General features: G+C 48.6%; 1 protein-coding gene across 2 annotated transcripts; it reads right to left on the bottom strand.

Annotated features, from left to right (window-relative positions):
• Positions 1–848: 848 nt before the first annotated feature.
• On the bottom strand, positions 849–22,827 carry Edn3 (endothelin 3). Of its 2 annotated transcripts, none has more exons than XM_074072424.1 (5): positions 22,447–22,827; positions 21,573–21,861; positions 5,317–5,493; positions 4,230–4,307; positions 849–2,396 (listed from the first exon to the last, which is right to left on the bottom strand). In XM_074072424.1, the coding sequence occupies exons 1-5, from the start codon at positions 22,496–22,498 to the stop codon at positions 2,375–2,377; spliced, it is 618 nt and encodes a 205-aa protein (XP_073928525.1). In that variant the 5' UTR covers positions 22,499–22,827; the 3' UTR covers positions 849–2,374. The 2 variants fall into 2 exon arrangements, with proteins under 2 accessions (XP_073928525.1, XP_020042761.2); XM_020187172.2 differs by having other exon boundaries at positions 849–2,392.
• Between the last annotated feature and the right edge of the window lie 586 nt (positions 22,828–23,413).

Here is a 23,413-nt window from a genome sequence, read left to right as displayed (position 1 = left end):
CCTCCCAGATACTAGGAAAGCCTGCCAACATCGTGGTGCCTGGACCTCCCGGGCTGTCTGCCTTTGCTCTTGGCGCCTGCAGCCTTACCATAGACTGCTGGTTTCCAGACCCTCTAGTCCCTCGCAGCAGCACCAGCGCCTCCCACTGTGTGCTGCTTTACGTCCTGCTGAATTAGTACCCAACTCTCAATTCATCAAAGTTAAAACTCTCTAAAGTGAGTTTAATTAAAACAAGAGGATCTTGGGTTTTCTCAAATTGGTTAGTCATCAAACCTACAAAGAATATTGGATTTCTCTTTGCTCTTTGACTGGGTCTCTATCTTTGTCCAGTTCCTTCCTCCCTCTGATGGTTTCTAAGTCAGAATGGGAGAAGGGAGGCAAGGAGAAAGAGAAGAGAAAGAAAGAAGAAAACTTACTCCTTGCTAACATCCCAACCTCTATAAATGTCATAATCTTAAAGACCTAAACATGGCACCACCAAGGTCATTTCTGGCCAGTTCTCAGGGGCTTTGAGCATCAACTTAGCCCTCCCTGGTACTCTGTGGCAGGGCTGCATCCCTTCAGGGTCAGCTAGGAAGCTCTGCAACCTGCACAGGCTGCAGTGGTACAAGGGAAGGCGCCAACTCTCTCCCTGAATCTCCTTCTTCCCGGCTGCTTCCACTGTTGTAGTGGTCCCCAAACCCTGCTCCTTCCTTAATATTCAAGCAGCCCCTCATGTCACTCCATAATTGACTTCAGATGGGTTCTGCTTCCCAAATATAACTCCCCCCACCCTCTGTCCTCTCCAGAGGTCCATGAAAAGTATGTAGCCACTGTGTACGTAGCAACAGCAAGGAAAACCCCACAAATCAGACCAAACTTACAGATTTTTTATTATGCATTTAGCAGTATTTTCTGAGTGTGCACACGATGAATGAATTTCTCTCCGAGATACCATCTCACCACTGTGCCAAACAGTGCATTTGCATCTAAAAATGCAATTCAAGCTCTAAGGACTATGACTTTGGGTTCAGATACAATTTAAAATCTGTATCTTTCCTACATATATATGTATAGTGACTTTACCTTTAACAGATGCCATAAAGGAGTTGAAGTAGACAATAGTTCTCCAATAAATAATCGCTTCCCTAAACTGTACAAAACCCTGCCGGCAAACCAGTCACTTTCATCTCTTCATGATAGATTCACTTTTATACCTGTAATAACTTATGACATGCTCCTTCCGGCATTAACATCTGCTCAAGGCCAATGTTCTGCCACACACCATCTAAAGTTTTTCAGTACAGTGCCCTTGGCAGGCTCTCATGGCTCTGAGGCCAGGTGGGGTGGCCTCTCCCCCTGGGACCCTGTGTAGACAGCTTTACACGGCCAAGTCACAGTGAGCGCAGTACACAGAAGGAGCACAGCTGAAAGAAATTTTGAACCATCAGGAGTTACAATTCCCAGTTGACGCCAATTATATAGATAAATATGAATTTACATAATTTACAAAGAGTTTGTGTTTGCAGCTCATTTGCAGCTCTCCCTAAAGATCCACGTTTATTCATGAAAGCAAATATTCAACCTAATAGCCTTGAGCTGCGGCTGTCTTTACAGCCGGCTTCCTGCAAACAAGACTTAGGAGCTCTCCTGCGTGTGGGCCTGGAATCCACAAGGGACCCAAGAGGCCGTCCATGGGACACAAACAGGGCTACATTGCATGTGCCAGTGTTCGCACCCACAAACATCTTCTCTTCTTGTCACAAACATCAAGGCTTCTTGTTTCTTTCTCTCCTTTTTTCAGTGGGTCCCAAGCGCAGCTGAAAATTTCTGTTTAAATCCTGTAAGCTCTTGACTCGTAAACTACGAGCCCAGTCTCAAGCTGAAGCCTCTCAGCCTCACTAAGAACACCATGCAGTCTTTGGAAGGCTCCTCCTAAGACTGCGCAGGCACTGTGCATCTGGTACAGATGGACACGTGTTTACTTTTGCAAAGAGCCAGCTTGGAGTCCACTTACTCTCTCCAAGAGGAGTCATGTCAAAAGCCACTAAGTGGCTTTCCGACTTGCCATACCTCTCCAAAAACAATTTCCTGCGTGAAACTGGAGCTGCAGGCGTCTGGCCCCGGGGGCACATCTGGGATCATTTTACCCATTTGGGAAACTGGGGTCATTTGGATTTGAGCATTCTTGGAGTGGGGGGGTAGTGTTAAGTGGGGCTCTTTGGGTGGGTTTTCTGCCCCAGGCAAATTCACTGTGCCTAAGAGGTGGAAATTTGAACTGTGTATGAACAATGGCTCCTTCCTGGGATGGTCAGTGGGCAGGCAGAGAGAGTGAGAGTGAAGTCCACTGCAGGGAGCAAGCATAGTGGTAGCCACTTAAGGCCTACGTGCTTTGTCAGTCCTCGACTTCAACCTGTCTTGAGCAAAGGGGGCAAAAGAAAAGAGGAGTGTTACAATAGTGACTTTTGCAGATTGAGAAAGGTGACTTTTCCCGCCACACTTCCACTGTTCCCTGATTTGAATGTGCTCTTGCCAGTGTTTCTCAGCAATTTCAGAGCTGCCAGCAAAGTGGGAAGGAGTAAGAAGAGTGGTATCAGCAGGTGCAGCTGAAAGGAGGCCTCCCACAGCCTGGCTCCAACTTTGACAATCACAAACGAAGGACGGTAGAAGCTGCCACAATGAATGTGACTCTGGACATTACGAACACAAGTCTTGCAGGAAAACAGGGACTATGGCATCATAAAAGACTTTTCCTTCCAAGAAAAGTATCTTACCCTTGAAAGAATATATCTCAATAAGGAGCTTTCCATGAATCATGAGGTCCTAGACGGCCTCCTTCCTATGCCCCAGTATGTCACCTGCACCACCAATCTCAATCTCATCTTCGGAACATGTGACAAAACAGTAACGATAAGAGTAGCAAAATCATCTGTGTGCCTTTTCTGATCCCTTGCTGGCTGTTCTTTGAACATATCCAGGACCTTTGCACTTCCTGGTCTCTCTGACCTCACTCACTCCCTTGCTTCTTCAAGTCACCTGGCCAGTGAGCTGGCTTCTGACTGTCCAATCACAAATCGCAGCCCTACCCCCAGCCATCCCTTCCTCCTCCTCTATTGACCTGCTCTCCTTTGCAAGCAAACACATTGTATGTGTTATTCGGGGTTGCTTCTGCCACCATTTATGCTGCTTGAAGACCTTGTTCCCTGCTGTGTCCCCAACATCTAGAGCACTGCCCGTACCTAGCAGATGCTCAGTAAATCTCTGCTGAGTGAATTCACTCTCTCTGCTAAAAGAGTGAATAAATGATGCAGAGGATGAATGGTTTTAATCACATCTAGCCCTCACTGAGAGAAGTCTCATGTTAGGACGAGAAAAAGAAAAATAGGAAAAAAGAATGAAGAGGCCAAGGGGGGACCACATGGGGTCTGACTCCTGCTCTCCTGGGACCTGCCTGCTGCCTTGGCCCTCCTCCCCACTCTCCATTTTTATTATGCATGCTGACAGATCCTCCTCTGGAACACTGGAAGTGATCTGCCACCAATTTGGAAAGCCTCCTATATACTGAGCTTGGCTTAATCTTCCCTTGATCAGTCTCTGTAGGACCTCAAGCCACCTCCAGGCTATTAATTATGAACATAAATTACTCTCCCATTGCAGTTGTGCAGGTGAGTCGTTATTAATGATTTCTGATTGATAGAATGACAAATAAACCAAGTTTGGCTGCAGGAAACCCCCAGGATCTCTCATACAAAGAGATGAGCAGTTAAAAAAAAAATAACATGAACTGGAGACCCAGGGGGACCTGCTGCCAAGCAGAGATTTTACTTCTGCCAGAACCAGCAGCTGAAAAGAAGAAATTATTTTTTGTGAGGAATGGGGGGGTCATATGGCCACAGAAACAGAAGCAAACATGGGTCCGAGCAGACCAGCATTCAGGAGCTCTGAGAAGCGGCAGTCAACTGGCTTTGTCATGCCTACTGAGACCCAGGATGGACTTCCCTGCCCCAGAACTAAGAAGGATGCAAGGGTCAGCCTCTAAGACACACAGCAGACTGGCCAGCATCAGGGAAGTGACAGTGACTGCCCGAAGTTTCAAAATGCCTGCTCTGCCCCCAAAGCCAAATGACCAAAAGCCCTGTCACTATGGGTGCAGTTGTCCATGAACTCTGGGGTCCCACTAGCCACTCTCTGAGACCAGACACCACCCCTCACACCCGTTGCCCCCTGAAGGAATGTACCCACATCTTCACCTTGGACGAAGGCCTCTGCGGGCCCCAGCGGCCTCCCCCTTTTCTTCTTTGCCTGGCTTGTCTGCTCTCCTCAAATCACTGTGGGGAAAGAGCCAGTTTGAATGAATCAGCCTGAGTTTCCATGTGGCTGGTTTTTCGGTGTCAAATTATGACTTCCTCTTCCTCCCAACAAGCACATTAGCACACTCTCCAAGGACCACATCCCAGGCACCATTCCTGAGGGCTGAGTGCTCAGGTAGATGTCTACCAAAGTGCAACGTACACTCCTCACTTACTCATCGGATGCTCAAGAGAAAATGCAATTATACTGTGTTTTCCAGACAGCAGACCCTGACACCGGGCGACTGTGGCGCCTGCCTCCCTTGGGACTTGCCCTGTTCAGACAGTGGGTGAGAGACTCATCCTCAGCTCAAGCTCTAAGGAGGCCGGTGGGGGACTGCTCAGCTTGGCTGAGTTGATAAGTCTTGGCCCTAAGGGAAGGGGAAAGGTAAAGACCACTAACAGGACACCTGCCTCATGAACAGGGCTGAAACAGTCACCCCGGGCCAGATCCAGGGCTGTGCCCTCACTCTATAAGAACGGCCAGAGCAGAACCCAGGGTCTCAAACTTGGGGGCTTCCTGAAAAAACAAAATGAAAGAAAAAAAAAACAAAAACTAGTCACCCAGGTGCATGGATCCTTCATGTCCCACTAGGAAAATGGGGTAGCAAGACCTGGAAGGTCCCGTGTGCTGTTGTGAAGAAGCTAAAAGTACACATTTACAGGAGGTTGGTTCTTTCCTCTTTAAATGTGGGAAGCTTTTTCAGATCTGTGCACAGTGCTGCTCAAGCGAGAACAGATGTGTCTGGAACACAAACAAGGCTGTGGGCATGATGTGGTCTCTATCCGGAAAGGCAACAAGGACTGGAGATGCCACCCCAACTGCTGCCCTAGAGCCAAAAATCCACAGCCTCTGGGCTCAGTACGCCCTTCCCTTGTCCCCACAATCTGGTTGAGCCCTCTGCAGCCACTTCAAGAAGACTCTGGCTTGGCCTTGCCCCACTACAACTTGTAACTGGAAATGAGAGGGACCAAAAGGGTGTCATACCTGCTGACATCCAAGGTTTGCATGCAGAAGCGTACGCAGGCCTTGTCATCTGTCCCCACACAAGCACAGCGCAAGGGTGTCTGCGACAAGGGCTGTGAGCTCCCCAGAAATGGCCCTGAGGACCTCTTGCCCCGGAAGCTTCCTCTATAGTTGGACAGTCCATATGGCACAGTCTGCCTGCAAAGCACAGAGGGAGATCAGGGGAGTGTGCACGGTGTCCCACTCGGGGTCATCCAGTTGTGGAGCTCAGCTCTCCCCGCCCCGCCTCCCGCCACAGAGTGGAACATGAACCACTACCTGCTGAGTGGGAAACATCTGCTCCCTGGTCCCCAGAAAGTGAGGTGTGGTGGAGGACCAGAAAGGAGGTGGACTGTCCCAGCATTCAGGCCTCCCAGGGAGCCATGCAGAGCTGGCCCAGGCACACGCACTTGAGAGAGCAACACACGCAAGTGTGCAAGGTGCCCATGGGCCCCAGGTTCTGAGCTGCTCCAGTGCAGGGCAGGGTTTCAACCTTTTCCAGATCAATCAATCAGTGAAGGTGGTTCATCCAGGGCAGGCTCTGCTCCCGGCCTTTGAGAGCTCGGCCTGAGCCTCTAGCTCCCCCTCGGAAGTAAGAAATGACTAAGAACAACGGAAGTACTCTCCCTGGAGGTTGTGTGCCTGTGCTCAAAGCTCCTGACAAGGATGTCTAAGTTACCCCACATCCTGGTTCCCATTTGCATCCTGGCATCAACAACCGTAAGACCCTCCATACATATGAGGCCCCACCCAACCTGGCTGCCAAGGCCAACCCTGGCAACTCTACTACTAACTGGGGTTCCTCACCTCCAAACAGTTGCCCTCTGCCTTAATGAGGCTACAGTAGATGAAATTATGGTCATTATTGGTGCACCCTGGCCTCCTGACACCACTTCCTCAAAGAGGTACCGACACCGCCTTGGCAGGACAGCTGAGGATGGAGCTGGTCTTGGGAAAGTCTTATTATGAAGCAAAAGAGTTTGAAACTGTTGACACTTCTGTTTATGGTCAGCATGATTGGGGGTGTTGTTTGGGGCAATGAATGTTAAAATCTGGTTTATAAGCTAATGTACTTCCAAGCAGTCACGCTCCTCCTGTTGAGAGGAGAAGAGCTAAAACCACATGTTTCATTCAATAATTTGGGGGACAGATTATAAATAACTCAAAGAAACTTATGTGGCCAAAGCCAGTTTTCCAGTAAGTCTTGGTTTTCTCACTCATCCTGAGATTTAGGCACCTTGGTTTCTATGAGTTCCATGGAGCATCACCAATTATCCATCTCAAAGGGTGGCCTCACATCCTCTCTGTGTCCTCAAAATAAAAATCAAATTGAATTTCTTTTCTTTAGAAACACATGCCATGGAGCCTTTATGGTGTGGTGAGAGGAAGTTGGGTAGGAGCACCCCACAGGCGAGATGCTCAGAACAGAGACCTCCCTTCCCCACTGGGCTGAAAAGTATACCCGGCCCTATTCTTCTCTTGTTCTCACCCCAACTCCTTCCCACCAAGTGCTCTAAGAAACAGTAGACATGATTCCTTTTGACTGAGGTTGGTCTAGCTGCTGAGCAAAACAAGGAAGAGAGCACGGCCCAGAACTCTTTGAAGCTGGACCTTTCCTCTAACCCCGTTTTCCAAAAGAACAGGAGATGGGGGAGAGGAGAAAAACAACGTGGCCGTTGTTTTGAGTCCAGATTTGGCTAAAGGTATATTTTTCCAGTAATAGGATGACATTAAATCCAGCCCCCCATTTCTTGGTGAAAATTACACACAAGGAACAGCAACACTTCCATTTTTCTATCAACAGCAAGACCTGCAATTTTGCCATTGCTGACAACTGAATATGCATTTGCCGTGTTGAGCCACTCAACTGAAGCAAAATGCTCTCAAATGTTTTAAGCAAGGAAACAAGGTGACATGGTATTTGTTAATAGAGACATTAGCACTTCCCCAGCAGCCCAGAGCAAATTGCCTGCATGTAATATCAGAGGCTATTTACAAAGAACCCCAACCCTCTCCCCAGGAGCTGGAAGACTTTCAGGAGATGGTCAGGCCTCCCTTGGCAGGGCCTACCCTAACTAATATGAGCAGGGTTTGAAATAAGAGTTCGAAAAGGATGCCCTACTTTTGCAGAACTAAAAATTAAAAGATTTTAGGCCAATTTGGTAAGATCTTAAATGAAAGAGCTCTATTCCCAATCTTGGCAAATGTGACTTCAAAATACCTTGGAAGTTCAGCCTTGAAAAATAGCATCTGGGAATTCCTTGGAGTTCCACGTCAGCTTGCAGCAGCTCAAGGAGATTCGGAACCTTCTCTTCCTTTCTGCCCCATCTCACACCAAGGAGCCTTATTTGCTTCCAAGTAGATGTCCCAGGTTGCATTCCCAACTCCATCCACCCTTCACTCTGCAAACCTCTGCCCCTTGGCCTCCCTGCAAGTCAAGGGATATGTGCCTGAGCCCTATTCTGTCCTTAAGTGTCAGACCTTAGAAGATACTTGTACAGACCCTGAAAGTGGTAGGGACATTTAGTCAGAGGACTCTGGGACTTTGAATATCAAAAGTGTACTTAGCTTCTAGTACTATAGACTCCTTGCAATGGGAGATGCATGGCCAAAGGATGGTCATTGGTGGCCCTTTAACTCACAGAGCAAGGTCAGGGTGTTTCTTACCCAGGTCTGAGAGTTGAATACCAGATCTTCAAGGGCAAAAGGCAGGTCTTTTGTACCAGCCATGGACATAGCACAAGGCAGAGCAAATAAGCAGTATTGATTAGGCAGCTGCTAGCTAACTGTGAGATAACTCTAGTCTGGAAATACTGGGTTCTTTCCAGGGGCTCAATGACCACAAAAATCATTACAAAGAATCTCCAACATCTGTTAAACATCCATTCTATACTTCACATTATTTTAAGTGGTTACATGAAAAGGGCATGTGTCTGTGCCTCCAGGAATTCACATGAAACTGGAGTGTGAAAACAGGTAAAAGAAAAATGTCAACCCAGTGTGTACAGGTACATAAGGTGCATAGAGTGCAGAGAGATTATCTGGCAATTCCATTATTACATTGTAAAGCACTTACATGAGGGTCACTCCACCCTCTCAACAATTTCCTGATTGACAAAGGTATTGTTAGACAAATGGAATGAGATGTTGCATGGGAAATACTTAGCAAAGATCAGCAGTGAGTAACAGCTAGCTACTTTCCTTATTTATTTGGTCTGGGAGTTGTAAGTTTCACCAGGCAGAAAAGTCTCCCATTACCAGGCCTGTGTTTGCAATGTATGACTAAGCAATATGGAAGGGTAATAAGGAACCAGAAGGCCACGTGACACAGCAATGCCATTCCCTGCTTTTGGCAGGTCCATCATTCACCACTGCTTGCCTAGTATGTGGTTGGATTTCATTTGTGTTGCTGTCCTGTGTCATTGTTTCCTGAATGGGGAAAAAGAGAGACCTAATAGTGGGACGATGAAAATGAAGTTAAATCACCTGAGAACATTGGACCAGCACACTCTACCCAACTATGTCAGCCTACTATTCAACAGTAGGGTTTAGAGAATTCAGGTCTTTACAGAAGCAGGCAGTCCTTCCATCTGTTTCACTTGTAACACACCAGAGAAGCAGACGATAAGAAAACAACACAGTCTCCATTATACCTACATATGCAAAGTCTAGTGCTGTGTGTGTTTGTGTAATAAATTCTCTCAACTTATGTACTGAGAACTTCATTATTTGATTGGTGATGGTGATGCCAGAGTCTTATTTATCACAGTGTTCCTTATTTGTCAGGTTTTCCCAAATGTCATATATAAATGTTGTTGAATATTAAACTCCCAAATCACCCATATTCATTCTTCATCTGCAGCACCACACTGAAAGCACTTCATTTGTCTCTACAAGAAATTTTTAAATAAGCAAAATGACTTTTAAAAAAAATACTGTTTTTAAAGTCCTATGTTGCCTTTTCCTAGAGGAATTAACAATATCCATCTTTCTGATCAGGAAATTGGCTTCTGTGCCTGAATTTAAAGGACAGGCATAGACAGTCCAAAGGCCAGCTGGGGAACAACCGACAGGTTCCACCTACCAAATTCTAAATTTTCAGGAAACTGTATCAAACTATCATTCCTTCTGAAAAACCCTGCTTTCATTTCCCCCACTCAGTGTGTTTAACTCAATGTGTTTGCTGAGAGTTTCGATGTGCAGACACTGGAGAAGAGTCTGGGAGAGCATCATGAACCAGACAGACAACAGGCTCTATGCACACAAAGTTCTAATTTCATACAGAGGTTGGCAAGTTGCTATTTTGTCAACTTCTTCCCATCAACGATGTGTTGTTAAATCTGGAAATTTCACAAAGTGTCCCAATTTCAGGCTTCTCTTGAATAACTAGAAGTTGTGCGGGTACCAGTCCCATTTTCCAACATGGCAGCCATCACCTGAAGCTGACTACACACAAGCACTCCATTTTGCCTTAGTCCCCACAACTTCCAATGTTTTTACACCTGTCCTCCACTCATTTCTGTCACATGTCTGGTCATCATGGAGCTCTGAGTTAATAACTCCCAGGTTAGTGGCTTATCCCATAAAGCAAAGCCAGCCAGGTGACGGGACACATTGACAAAATTAGTACCTGATACTATCCTTCTCTTTATAATTATGGCTGTTGTTTCAGTCTTTAATGACTGCCTCCCCAACAAGTAGGGTAAGTTCACCTCACATTCAGAATGCATGTCAAGTTGATGACCTTCTTCCTGTATGTCACATTTTCCCTTCTAAAATGGAAAAGTAAATGCAATAGGTGATATAGCATGCAGAGGCAGGGCTCTGGGGACCATGCTAGTGGAGAGTTAGAGAAGCAAATGCTTCCCGTTAGCAGACAGTCAGGAGGCAGCCCCAGCTGCAAGCCACCAGCCATTACTGGCTTCTTCTCCCTCCATTCCCCAGAGAAAAAGCTTGGAGACCCTAACATACTTTTAGCTCAATTTCAGGTTTTATTAAATTCCTTCCGTAGAAGGCACCGCTCACCAATTGTCCCAAACGTAACCCTTTGGGCAAAGGAGGCAAGTATGACAGTGTCATGCTATCTCGGAAACATTAACAAGTTAGACGTATGTTCTAATGAGTAAGACGGGATGCAAGAACTATAGGAAGTGGTGGAATACGCACAAGCATCTAGTGGATACCTGCTGTGTACAAACACACGGACAAGCTTGTTTCACTCAGGAAAGCACCACCTGCTTTCAAAGACGTAAAAGTTGAAGTTCTCCAGAGTCTGAGGCCAGTGCTGGTGGTTTCTCTCTTTTCGAATCTAGTATCCCATTCCCTTTGGGGGAGGGTGATTGTCCCTCTTCCATTGTGTGGGGTCCCTGAAAGAGTAACCACTGCCTATCCCAGCTCCCTTGCCTGAGGACTGGTCAGGGGACCCCACTGGGCTAGCAGGACTCTCTCTTTCAAGACTCTTAAATGGAGAGGCTCAATATCAGATAGCATTCTGATACTGCTATTGGTCAGGTGGCTCCATCCTGAAGGCCCCATTCCTGCCCAGCCCCCTTCCTCTCTGAGCCTGGGATTCTTTTCCCGTCTACCCTAAAGGCATCCTGGATCCTTCTAACAAGTCCCTTTCATGTGTTGCTCACCAGACTGGGTGTCTATTGCTTATTCCCAGGAAACTCTAACTGAGTCTGGACTCCACATTTGTGAGATGGCAGCTGTGCTCTCTTGAGTGTAACAGGGACACTTTCAGTCTCTCCAGCTGCTGGGGACAAGCAGAGATTTTCTTTATTGTAATAATACACAAAAGAATGTGTTCAGAATCACGATAAAACCAAGCAAACTAAGCTGGCCAGAGTCCTTTCCTTCCAGCTGTGTCCATGGTGAAATGGTCTAGTTTGGCTCACACTTTTCTGAAGCAGATGGGGGCAAGCATACCCCCCCATCCCAAGATGCTCAGAGCCTGGCCCCATACACCCCAAGACACCTACCTCAGTCTTGTCCTCTATTGAGCCTATTTCTTGATCACTTGCCAAGTACTTACAAAAGTCCCCAGTTGGCCAGGCCTTATGTCAGACAACCCAGGGGGATCCTTCTCACTTCTAAAGAAGAAAATGAGTCAGGAAATCTAGGTCCTCTGTGGCTTCACTATGTAAAAAGAAACACACATGCACATTTGGTGGCTCTAAAACAATGTCACACAAACCTATGCTTCCCGAATGTCAAAACAGGGAAATGGCTGCAGAAAATCTGCTCAGCTTACAGTTGAAAGAACCTAAGACAGAGACCTCATTCTGCACCCCTCCATCAGGAAAGTTCATCTCCTGCAGCCCTCAGAAAGAGCCCATGATTCTGGAGCATTTGGAAATATCAAAGAGTAAGCAATGTGCAATGGATTGGTTGTTTAAGACATTCCAAAATAATGCTCAATGCTATTAAGGTACCAGGCCCAAGATTGAGGGCCATTTCTTCTGTCTTACAGGTATGGCTTCCCTGAGGACTGGTCTTGGCAAGATCTCCTGGGGCCAGAAACAGCAGGATTTTGTCCAGCAAGGGTCCCTGTTAGTGTTTGCCTTGTTCACTTCTGCACCAGGAGTTTGGCTCATCATGGATGCTCAATAATAATATCCCACTATCTCAGTAATAAACGTCAGCTAAATGAACAAAAAGAGGAATGGGTCTCCCCATCAGTCTCCCAAATGGACAGAATTCTTGGTTGATTAAATGGATTTCTACTATTTTTTTTAATCCTCAATCAGCCCATCTTGGAAGGCTTTTCCTAGAAGTATGGTCTCCAGATCAGTCAACGTCAAGGAACTCTATCTCAACAATAACTGTTGTGACTACAACTGCACCTGGTGGACAGCCCAGACTGTCTATACAGCCCAGACTGTATAGACGGACAAGACATGGTTCAAACCAGAGGCAGTGCTCAGCAGGCATCCCCAAATTCTAGTTACACTGATGACTTGCTCTTTGAGAATCCTGAAGGGGAGGGAGAGGAGATGCCACCCACTAGACCTAAGAAATGACCAGCCGAGTCCTTGAAAGGCCCTCACAGCTCCACATTTCCCTTGGAGACTTCTAAGAACCCTTTCTACTACTTGAATATCTTCAAGTAGCACTGTCCCCAAAGAAGCCCCTAGACCTTCACTCCAGCAACAAAACCACAACTCAGCATGGGTCCCCTGCCCCACCCACGCTAGAAGGTTCCCAGGATCTCACCAGCTGTATTTAGAAAGCTTTCACCCAAGATATTGACAGTGTTCTGTGGAATTAGAACCGTATGGCTGGGCTTTGAAATAACCCTCAAAGCCATGGAATTCGGTCTCCCAGTTCACTGGAGCACAGCTAGTTGTCCCCTAGTACAGGAGTCAAAGGAAGAACAGTAGGAAAAATGCCATTTTTCTTGTGTAATGTGGGATTTTCAAGAGTTACAGTCCCCAGCCCCCAAAGTTACAGAACAAACTCCTCCAATAGATGAAGAATGAAGACATCTAAGAAACCCCATGGAAAGCTGGCTTCCCTTTCTCTGTGCAGCCCAGAGGTATCAAATGAGCCAGGCTAGGGCTTCTCTCCCCAGCCTACTGTGCCCCTGACGAATTCCAGGTCGAATGGACGCATGAGAACCCATGTCTGTCTGGCCCAGCTTCATTATAACTTTATGCATAGCTGCAGACAGATGGGGCTCAAAATAGCTGCCTGCAGTGGAAACAGAAGGGGTAAAACAGGGAACAGGTATTCTTGTAAGGATAGGGTATCTGCAGAGGGGTAAAAAAAAATGCTGACACCATCCCACATCCCTTTAAGTAACTCAGAAGCAAGAGAAATTAGCCTGGCAAATTTTCAGGATATTCTGTTTGGGATAGAAAAAGTCTTAATAACAAGACTGCATGCCATCACGCTGGTGAAAGACCCTCTCGTTTTCTGGCATAACTGTTTGTGCCCTGGTGCAGTGTCATCTGAGTAGCACAAACAAGTTTATCACTTACTTTCAGCTGAGAATAGTTGGTTCTCTACTAGAGATGCAGGCTTTATCCTCACACAAGAAACCAGGGCCAGGATTAGGGCGAGGCAGGCAGGCAAGCTCAAGGTTGAATTCTGCCTCACTAGAAATGGTGTTATTTTGTCAGTAGTGACTGTTTTGTACCCTTTTTGGTTTTCTGAAAATAATGAATTGCAGTGTCCTCATTTCTCCTGCTGAGGCTCGGGCACCTCCTGAAAGTCTGTACTTGAGGGAGTATCTTGCACATCAGCCCCTTTCTCGGCCTTATAAGAAACCTGCAGAAGTCAGATTTATGAAATCCAGAAGATAGGTTGCACTCTGTGCTGCCTCAATTAGTTGCTTCTGACTTTCAGCGAAGTTACTTTACACTTTCCAGGCTGTGGAGTAGAAACTGTCTACCGTCAGTCATTTGTACCAGTGGTTACTCTATCTTTGGGTCTTTCTTGGTGACTCACGAAAGGAATCCATTTCTGGTTTTTAACTTACTGGGCCGGGATGCAGAGCTCTGTGCTGCTGTGTTCCAGAGTTACTATTTATTAGTGCCTCCTGCTAAGTTGGCCTGAGAAGGCCATAAAGGAAGGTCGGCTGAGAGTTGCCAAGTTGTATGAAAGTTCTTGGCTCGAAGACTCCCAGCTGAGGAAGAGGAAGAAGCAACTGGATACCTTGTCAGGTTGGGCTGCCCTAGGGAGATCTAGTGGGTGGGCAGAGATTTACCACCCCAAAAAAACTACACCTGCCCAAGCAACTTGTCAATACTATGACCCTTGTCATTGCATCCGCCATTCTCTGATTTGTTTTCCTTCTGAGTATACTTGATGCCTGTCTCAAAGGGGACAAATGTCTGTGTGCGCTCATGCATGTGTGTGCACATACGAGTCTGCACGTTCCTGGGCATGTATGTCTCTCATCTGCACAATCTCTCTGTTGTCCACTGAAACATGACATGGAATGAGAACGGGCCATTTCCTCATGTGAAACAGATCTACTCCAAAGCTGGGTGGTGGTTAGACAGGGTTGTCTTGAGTAGGAATGGGCGCTTCCAGAGCTCCCCACCATCCAGGGCAGGCAGAAGGGAGAGTTGGAAATCTGAAGCCAGGCCACCGTACAGCCTCCTTAAGGAAAGCATTGTTTGCTTCCCAACTTCCTTTGTTTTAAATTCTTGCAGGAATAAGCCACACCAGAGATGTCAGAGACTTTCATCTGCCTTTAGATTTAAGGCCAAGTTCCTAGCTGCAACATCTCTTTCATCTAGCAGAAATCCAAATGCTCCCTCAGGGTCGCACAGGGTCACAACCTCTTCGTACCAAGTTTTCTTGCTTCAAATCAAAGTGCTTCAGTGCCTCAGCCAGGGTCAGCTGCATTCCAGCCGAGTCTGTCTTGACTCCTGGACATCTTACCTCCTCAGGTCAGCTCTGGAGCTCTAGGTCCATGGGAACCCAAAAGAAAGGTCACTTTGTGGGGTCAACCTTTCCAACAAACTGAAATTGAGACCCAAGGCTCTTAAATTTGAAAGCGTTTTGCTGTCAGATGTACTAAGAGCTGTGCTACTTGAACTCAAAGCCAACATGCAAGGTGTGCTAGACTTTCAAGGAGGAAATGGAAATTATTATGTTAAAAAAAAAAAGCTCATGAGTGGGTAAAATCACGATCAGTCAGAACCCTGAGCTCAGAATCCCTTGCATCTAGCCTGCATAACCTTCTTTGTGTCCTTCTCAAAAATATATCATGGAATTATTTCTCCTAAATAACTACTCATGTCCATGGTAGTTCCCAGGTGTCTTCCTGGTGACTCCCAGGCTCTGGCACCCACTTCCAGCCTGGACAATGCTGGGTGAGGTGAGAAGTGAGGTCCTAGACCCCATAGGTTCTCAGCTGCAAATCCCAGGCATGATACTCTGCTAGACTCCGCCACCTTCCTCCCAAACATCCCCTGCAGGAGTTTAATAGAGAGGTCCTAAACTGATCACTCCCATTGTCCTGAACTGACATCTTCCCATTTTGCAGAGGGAGCTGGGCCAGTGACCTCAGGGAACACCACCCTCCAGTCCCCAACCTTCCAGTTATTTGCCAAGGACAAAGGGAAGCAGTAGGAAATGACAGAGGAGGGGCACAAAGGGCAGGACTAACTCCCTTCCCACCTGGAGCAACCTTTGGCCACAAGTGCCTTTATCAGCTGCTTATCAGCAGCAGAGACAGCCAGACACACCTTTTCCCAGGGTCTGAAAACCTTATGCTAATTGAATGCTAATAAACTGTGCTTGGTAGCCTCCTGAAATATTGGAGGGCTGTGGGGCAGAGGGTGCAGGCTTGCTCTGGCTACTGCAGGCAGCTGAGGGAGACCAGTGTTGAATGGTCCCAGAAGGTCAACCTCAGCAGCCCTTGAGAAAGAAATGTTCTATTCACTGGTGACTCCTCCCAGCACCAAATGGGCTAGGGCAGGAAGATTGCTCTGGGGAGGCGTTTCTGCTAGAGGGTGTACTGGATAGCAATGGCTGGAAGACCTGGAGTACTGGCCAGGCTTAAAGCAGTGCTGACCATCGCTGGGCATTCTTCTGTGTCCTTTTCATGACATCTCTGCTTAGAAGGTACCATCTATCCCCACTGTACAGACAGGAAGACTCGGGCTCATGGAGGGGATGCATCCTGTGTGGAAGAGCAGGATTCCAGCGAAGATGACGTGAGACCAGAGTTGAGCTCTTCCCAAGTGGAGGTAAATCTGCAGGGAGGATGGATTTGAGCGGACCTCCCATCTCTGCCCAGTCTTGATGACTGCAACATGCAGTGAGAAGACAGGTCAAGGAATTGTCTTGAAGAGTCAAAGTGTATGGAGCAACAGCCACAGAAAGGAAAATCCCTCCAGGAGATGGAGCAGGTGGCCTCTGAGTCCCTCTTTCATACATACAGCCAGCATCTCTGTCATTGAACAAACCTCTCAGTGTGCTGGGCATGCACGCAATTACATCTGAGAACCTGCCTAGCTCTCAACGGCTAAAAAGGAGCTTCACACTTTTCAGCAAGCCCCTACTCTATTTTCAGAATAAAATTAAGGATATGGGATGGACCAAAGATTTGGGCTTTTGCTCATGCGTTCATTTATGTCTATAAAATGATTTTGCAAAGGAACAAATATGTTATTTACATAGAATTATATATGTGTATCAGCACCACAAAGAACAGAACTACCCTGAAGTAGTCAGGGGTGGGGGACCATGTCTTTCCTCCATCACTGGTCCCAGAGCCAGCCCCGGCCACTCAGACCCAGCACTCCATAAAAAAAAAAGTTGAATATGTAGATGAGCCACTAAGAGCACAGCACCATCCATGTATGGAAAGGGTATGAGAGAGGGGCAGAGAAGGCAGATCCTGGAGCCAGACTGCCAGACTGAGGGCTCTGGAACCCTGGGCAAGTGACTCAACTTCCTATAAACCAAAGAAGACACCAGGCCCCAGCTGATGGGAATGTGGGATCACATTGATGGGTCATCCCCACCACCATTGTTATCAGGATCACACCATTGATGACACTTTCTGAAAACCACGATGGCCTTAAAGACTCCTTGTGCCTCAAAGAGCTGAATCTCCAGCAATGCTCCTCCCTAGGTCACAGGACAGGGTGACTTTTATTGGGACCCCATCCCCCAGTCCCATGGTGGGCACCCAGCTGGCTCCAGGATGCAGGAAGCTGGGGCTTCAGATCCACCCTTATCATCTGGACATTCTGAGATTTGAAATGTCTCTTCTTGGAAATGTGCTAAAATGCCTTTCTTGAAGCATACAGAAGACAAGGCCAGAAGTGGTGGTGATGTTGCCTTTTTTTTTGGTGGTAGAATACATAAAAATTCAAGTTCAACTGTTTTGTTAATTATTATTATTATTTTACTATTTACTTCTTGAGGGAGGAAAAGAACACAAAACAAATGTCATTCCTGCGGGATTAAGTAAACGTGGCATGCCTCTGTGCAGCCAGGGCAGCAGGCTGGACGTCCTCTAGGAGATGGTTAGTCTGCAGGAACTTAGGGAGACTCCACAGGTCATGGGCCTACATCTGGACTGGAGTCCACACCTTACAGGGGAGGCAGAGAGCTGATGTCACCTCTCACTACACAGAGCCATAGCCAGGACTCAAGGGCAGAGCTCTGGGGCCCGGAGTCTCCTGGGCGACTGAAGATTGTAGATCCAGACTTTCTACCAGTCATCATTTCCAAATTCCTGCCCTGCTCTTTTCCATAAATGCATTCTTACTTGTCAGCCATGTGGCTCAGATTTTTGTTTGGAAAACACGCTCACCATCACAGTATCCCTTACATGTCCATGGAGGAATTAACAGATGGTAGGGTCCATCAACCACAGAGCAGGGAGGGACACAGGAGGCTCTTTGCTGGGTGCCTTGCAGCTCGGTTGCTATTTGGTGAACTGGCTTTCACTGTGCTGCCAGGCCCAGGGGGCTGACCACTGTGGAACGTGGTTAGATCTAATGTTTCCCTGATAGCTAATTCTACACATCAACTTGGGTAGACCATGGTGTCCAGTTGTTTAAGCAAACACCAGTCCAGATGTTTCTGTGAAACTCTTTTTTTTAGATGTCATTATCATTTAAGTCAGTTCACTTTTAGCAAAGCAGATTACCCTCCACATTGTTGATGGGCCTCACCCAATCAGTCGAAGGCCTTAAGAGCAAAGACTGAGATACCCTGAGAAGAAACATTGCCTCCAGGCTGCCGTTGAACCCAAGGCTGTGCCAACAGCTCCAGCTGGAATTTCCAACCCCAGCATCTCGCCTGCAAATTTCTCCATATGTTCACATTAACACGTCCTAGTGGTTGTATCTCTCTAGAGAACCCTGACTAACGCAATCCCAACAACCTGGTAGACACTTGAGTTTTTAAAGGACACTTACAGAGGACAACACCAAGCACTCAAGTGCGTAAGCACATGGTCTTCCTGTTCACTGTGTCTCCTCTTAACTTATTCTTTGCAAATTTTCCATGACAATAAGGTGGATTGTGTTTTCCCTAGTTTGGATTTTGTTTTGTCACTGTTGGCAGTTGGTAGGATTGTCTGGGAGTTGAGACACATGGGTGGAAAAAGCTTTTTTTTTTTCCTGAGGATGTGATCTCAGACTCTCAGACTCTCAGTGCAGTTGCCCAGGGGCAAATTTGCTTCTTCTTTGGGTCCAGGGGCCTTTTGGAAAATATGACAGAAGTTGGGGTAATGTACCCCCAAAAATGCACATTTCCACTGAGGTCTGCAGCCAGATGTAGGCTCTCTGAAGAGGACCACACACACTCCGCATGAAGAGACCTGACGGGTGGGGGAACTCTGCAAGCAGAGCCACAGCAACGGTGAAGAGGCAAAGAAAAACCAGGTGTAGACCTTCACAGAAAGTCAGCCGGCAACATTGGAGAAATGACTACGTACTGGGTACTGCCAGAAAAGGCTGACCACGCTCAGGCTGGGGAAGCAAACAGGAAGAGCAGGTGCCTCAGATCTTCTTTCTGAAGCCTGGGGGAGCCTGACCTACACAGTCATCTTTTCAGAAGAATGCGGGATGGGTTTCAACAGTGACTCCTCGCATTACTCCTGCAACATCCCTCCTCTCAGCATGTCCTCTGAAGGTCCGTGCAAATGTCGTCCGAAGACAAAGCTGGATCATGATCATGATCCAGGCAACCACATGGGCAGGAGGAAGAATGGCACAAAAGGCAGAGACACCCGAAGTTCAAGACTCTTGCTTTAGGCACGGTCACTGAGGCTCCTCCAGGTTCCCAAGCAGCCAGCGGAAGGGACAAGGAGCAGACCACACTCTGGCACAGAAGTTCCGAGAGTAAGACCAGAAGGAGGAGGAGGACGTGAGAGGCAGGGCTGAGACCAAGGGGGGCTAGCGCCAATGGAAAAGACTCCACCATGCACACCCTCGGTAAAATTTCAGACTTCCGTTTCACCCAACACCCATGGTCTCTGCTACTAGAGCCCATTTTCTCAAATTGTGATCTTGTCCCAGATATTTTAATGATAGCAAATATCATTATATATATCCCTATATAAGGGAAAGAGAGAGCAAGAGAGAGAGCAAGGGAGAGAAGGCATTCAGCAGGGATGGATGGAGGGAAGGGGGAAGAGGGCCACGCAGGAAAAATCTTACAGCATTTATTTTGTTTGTCTAATTTCTAAGTGCTCAAGCCTGGCAACGGTTGTTTTTATTTCCCAAGTGGCTCAAAAGACACCCAAACACTGGATTCACCCTTCTTTGCCTCCGTTTAGAACAAAACAGGGTGGGGGGCAGAGGTAAATCAAACTTTGGGGGAAAGTTGTTGAGTTGGCTGTCCCAGGAAAAGTCAAAGATCTATGGCTTTATTTGGGGGTCAAACAAGGCAAATCAAAATTCAAACTTCTGAGGCAGAATTTCAAATATCTCTGGGTATTTGTAGAGTCTCAAAGGTGTCCCAAATAACCACTTCCTCTCCAGCCAGTATCTGGGGACTTAGAGGACAGGTAGAGAGAGAACTGAAGTGGTCTCCAACCACCCACCCCACTCGGCAGCCCCCTATCTCTTGGTTGACTTTCTTCTTTCTCCTTATAGAGTCATAGCTTGGGATTCTAGCCAAGATCAGATCTCAGTCCTGCCATTGACTGCCCAATACTCTCCATTCGACGGAGCTAATTTGGTGGGATCATGGTAGAAAGAGAAGATTAGGAAAGGCAAGTGTCAGGGTGATGGAGGCTGTAAGAAAAGATGACCCTGATACTGTCTGACAGCAGAAGATCAATGACCGCCCCAAACTCATCATTCTTATCATCCATCTCCTTATTGTGGGCTGACAGTGGGTTCAGGAACCCCATCAGACACAGCCAGACAAGCCCATCACACTGGTAGATCAGTGAGATTGTGAGAGCCAGGATAAAAGGCAAATGTGCAGCCATCCTTGGTTCAAAAGGGATTAAGTACTTCATGACTGCCATAGCAATGCATTAAACAGATCCAGCCAGGGTCCATCTGGGCTCTGGGCCTATGTGAGCATCCAGGTGGCTCACCAGGGAAGCCACCGTGTCAGGCACTCTGGCATCGCAGGGTGATTTAAGGACCTATCTGGTTGTGGTTAGGGTCTTGTCACCTGGTTCAAAAAACATTGGACTCCTCAGGACTACCCTCCCTTGCACTTCATTCTTGAGGTGTCCAGGTAGGAAAGAGCCCCCCTCAAAGCCTCCACGCTCAGATTAGTGGGCTTGATGGTAACACACACCATTAGGGACAGGAAGATGGCTCCAAACACAGTGGCAAAGTTGAGTTTCCATACTAAAAATTTGCATTCATGGCCATCTCCAAGTTCCCAGCCAGGAATCCCTAGTAGGGAACATGCAGGAGTCCCTAGAGATCCCCTAAACACCCAGGGAATAGACTTCAGCAGCATCTGGTCCAAGTCCCAGGTTCTATGGATTTGGAGAACCAAGCTTAGGATGTAGCAACCAGAGCAAGGTCAAGCCCTCTACACTGTTTGCAGGAAGGATCCCTCAGCAAGGGCTCCCCATGGCTGAGTGGGAGTGGAGAGTCCCCTCACCCATGCCAGCTAGTCTTTCCAGTCCTCCCATGCCTCAGCAGAGGGTGTACCTCACTGCAGGTGTCCCAAGACAACATCCGCACAGTGCCAGCAGATGCTGGGTAAGAGTTCTTAGAGACTCAGGGCAAGAGCCTCTGTGGCCACAGCAATGGACGTCAGTCGGTGATGCCTAGCCATCAGGGAAGATAGGGGAGGAGGAGTCCATTTCACTGGCCTGGACAGGTGCGCTCAGCCTCCTGCCAAACCCACCCTCTTCCTTCCCAGGGAAAAGGCTGCTTGCTGTCAAGGAATTTTAGACTCCTTGGAACCTCGGTGGGTTCCAGTGGGACGAGCAGGAGGAGCCCTCTTAGCCCCTGGGGCTGGAGATAAACTTCCTCTGGCTCAGAAAAGAGGCTGGGAGAGAGACTTCTCGGGTATCCAATCCCCCTGGCCAGTTCATTTCACTGAGAGAGGCCCCTTCCCACCCGATCCCAAACCGGAGATTGAGTTTCTCCTAGGCCAGGTCCTCAGGGGGGAGATGGGTTACCCTGTGACCTGCAGACAGGACCTGAGCTGTCTACAGGGGAGATCCTGCGGGAGCTGAACACTGGGCCAGGGCACGTTTGGGTGGGAGTGTGAGGACGTGAAGACGTGAAGGCGTAGGCCTGGCCCAGGACCACGCTCCCCCTCCCCCAAAGCCGACTCACTCAGGAGTGTTGATCCAGATGATGTCCAGGTGGCAATAGTAGACACACTCCTTGTCCTTGTAGGTGAAGCACGTGCAGCGCCGGGCACGGTGCAGTGCAGGCCCCGCCTTGGCTGCCTGCTCCCCAGCACTTTCCGGATGTGGACTCTGCACTGCTGTTGGGGGGGTCACAGTCCCCTCACCTGGGCCAGCCACAGTCTCTTCACAATCCCCCTCAGATCTGGCTCCAGGGGGGTGCCGGGGCACACTGGTTCTGCCAGAGCCCCCAGGCTGGGAGCAAGGCACAAATCCTGTAAGAGGCAGATTGAGGGGCTTCTGAGCTGCAGGTACAGAAGCCTCAACCCACCTCCCCCCAAGCCTGAGAAGGAAAAAACAAACTCCTGCAAAGTTTGCAAGCTAGTTGCACTTTCTCTTAAGTCTCCCAACGAGGTCAAACGTTCTAAAAAGTTTGCAAAGCTTTATGCACAGTGTCTAAAAAGTTTACAAGTTATGTGCATACTTTGCGAAAAGCTTGCAAGCTACTTTCACTCTGCAAAGTCTGAAAGCTGTTTGCACTGGTTGAAACCTTGCACGCATCTTGCGCTTTCTGAAAACTTTGCAATCATTTTGTACAGTTTTTAGTAGTTTGCAATCTTTCGGAAAAGTTCCCAACTTCATGAAAGTTGTCTGGGCTGCAACCCCCGCAGCCCATATGTGTGTGTGGAGGGGCTGTCTTTGCGTTCCTCTTCTGCACCCCCAGCCCGCCCCCAGGAACTTCCAGGGGTGCAGAGTCCAAGCAAGAATTAGCTCCCTGCACACAGACCCCAGCCCGGGCTCCTTTTGTGTGCGATCGCTTGCTCCAGAAGAGGCGCGCCACCCCGCCTGAGCCTGCTTACCTGCCGCGGAGGTCACTGTGAGCCCGAAAAGGAGCCACAGCCCCGGCTCCATGAACCCCAATCAGGAGCGGGAGGCCCCGGCCCAGAGGACGGCCGCGAAAGGGCACTGGGGCCAGGCAACAGCTTTCGAGTTGGGCCGCGCACTGGCTGTGTCCCGGTTCTGGCCAAGAGTTGGCTGCGGCGGTCACGAACTTTCAGAGCGCGCTGCCCATCCCTGCGCAGGGCTGGCGGACTGTGGCTCGGGCTTTTCAGGCTCCTGCACCACCCCCTTCGCCTCCCCGCCCCCCGGAGGGGCTGGAGCTGCCGCGCGGGGCCTTTGAACCCGGGGCGCACAGGGGGTCGCCTCCCAGGCGGGGGTAGGGTAGGGGGGATCCGTCAGGAGCGCGGTGGCCCCAGGCGCACCCAGGACAGCGGGGCCGGGGGCGGCGCGCAGCCGGGTGGGTGGGGTGCGGCAGGGTGGGGGCCGGGACAGCTGCGAAGGCCACGCTCCGTGCACACACAAGTGCATTCACAGGCGCACTCACACTCCGCCCCCCCCCCCCGCCCCGCCGACTTGTCGCCCCGGACCTCCAGACCCAGGAGCAGCTCCCACCCCAAAGCAGTAAGAGGATACAGGATGGCGCATAAGGACTGCTGTCTTTTATCTCGGAGTGGAAAGGAAAGAAACAGTTCTCAATGTTCACCTAATGTCACCTTACCCTTGCACAAGGGCCTGTTTGCCAAGGTGCTGGGTGTACTTTACACTCGTGACTCATGGACACTGCTGCTGGCTCCCTCTGGAAGGAATTCAGAGTGATAGGTGGGGCAGTGGTCCAGAGCAATGTCACTATGATTCCGGGTAAGTTAGTGGTCCTAGAGAGCCCCACTTCTTCACAGTTATGCACAGGTGGGGTGGCTGCAGCCAATGGCAGGTTCCAAACTCATTCATTCAACCACTGTCCACCAGCAGAAATGACCCCAAGGAAGC

Source organism: Castor canadensis, chromosome 5 (genome assembly GCF_047511655.1).
Source record: "Castor canadensis chromosome 5, mCasCan1.hap1v2, whole genome shotgun sequence".
NCBI classification, from domain to species: Eukaryota; Metazoa; Chordata; class Mammalia; order Rodentia; family Castoridae; genus Castor; species Castor canadensis.
This window is presented reverse-complemented; position numbering and strand designations above follow the sequence as displayed.

Coding starts and splice junctions, on each gene's coding strand:
- Edn3 (XM_020187172.2), bottom strand. CDS start 22,498: ATGGAGCCGGGGCTGTGGCTCCTTTTCGGGCTCACAGTGACCTCCGCG. Junction 5,494..21,572: donor ATCTGGATCAACACTCCTGA/GTGAGTCGGCTT, acceptor TGTGCTTTGCAG/GCAGACTGTGCCATATGGAC. Junction 4,308..5,316: donor CAAACCTTGGATGTCAGCAG/GTATGACACCCT, acceptor CTTTCCCCACAG/TGATTTGAGGAGAGCAGACA.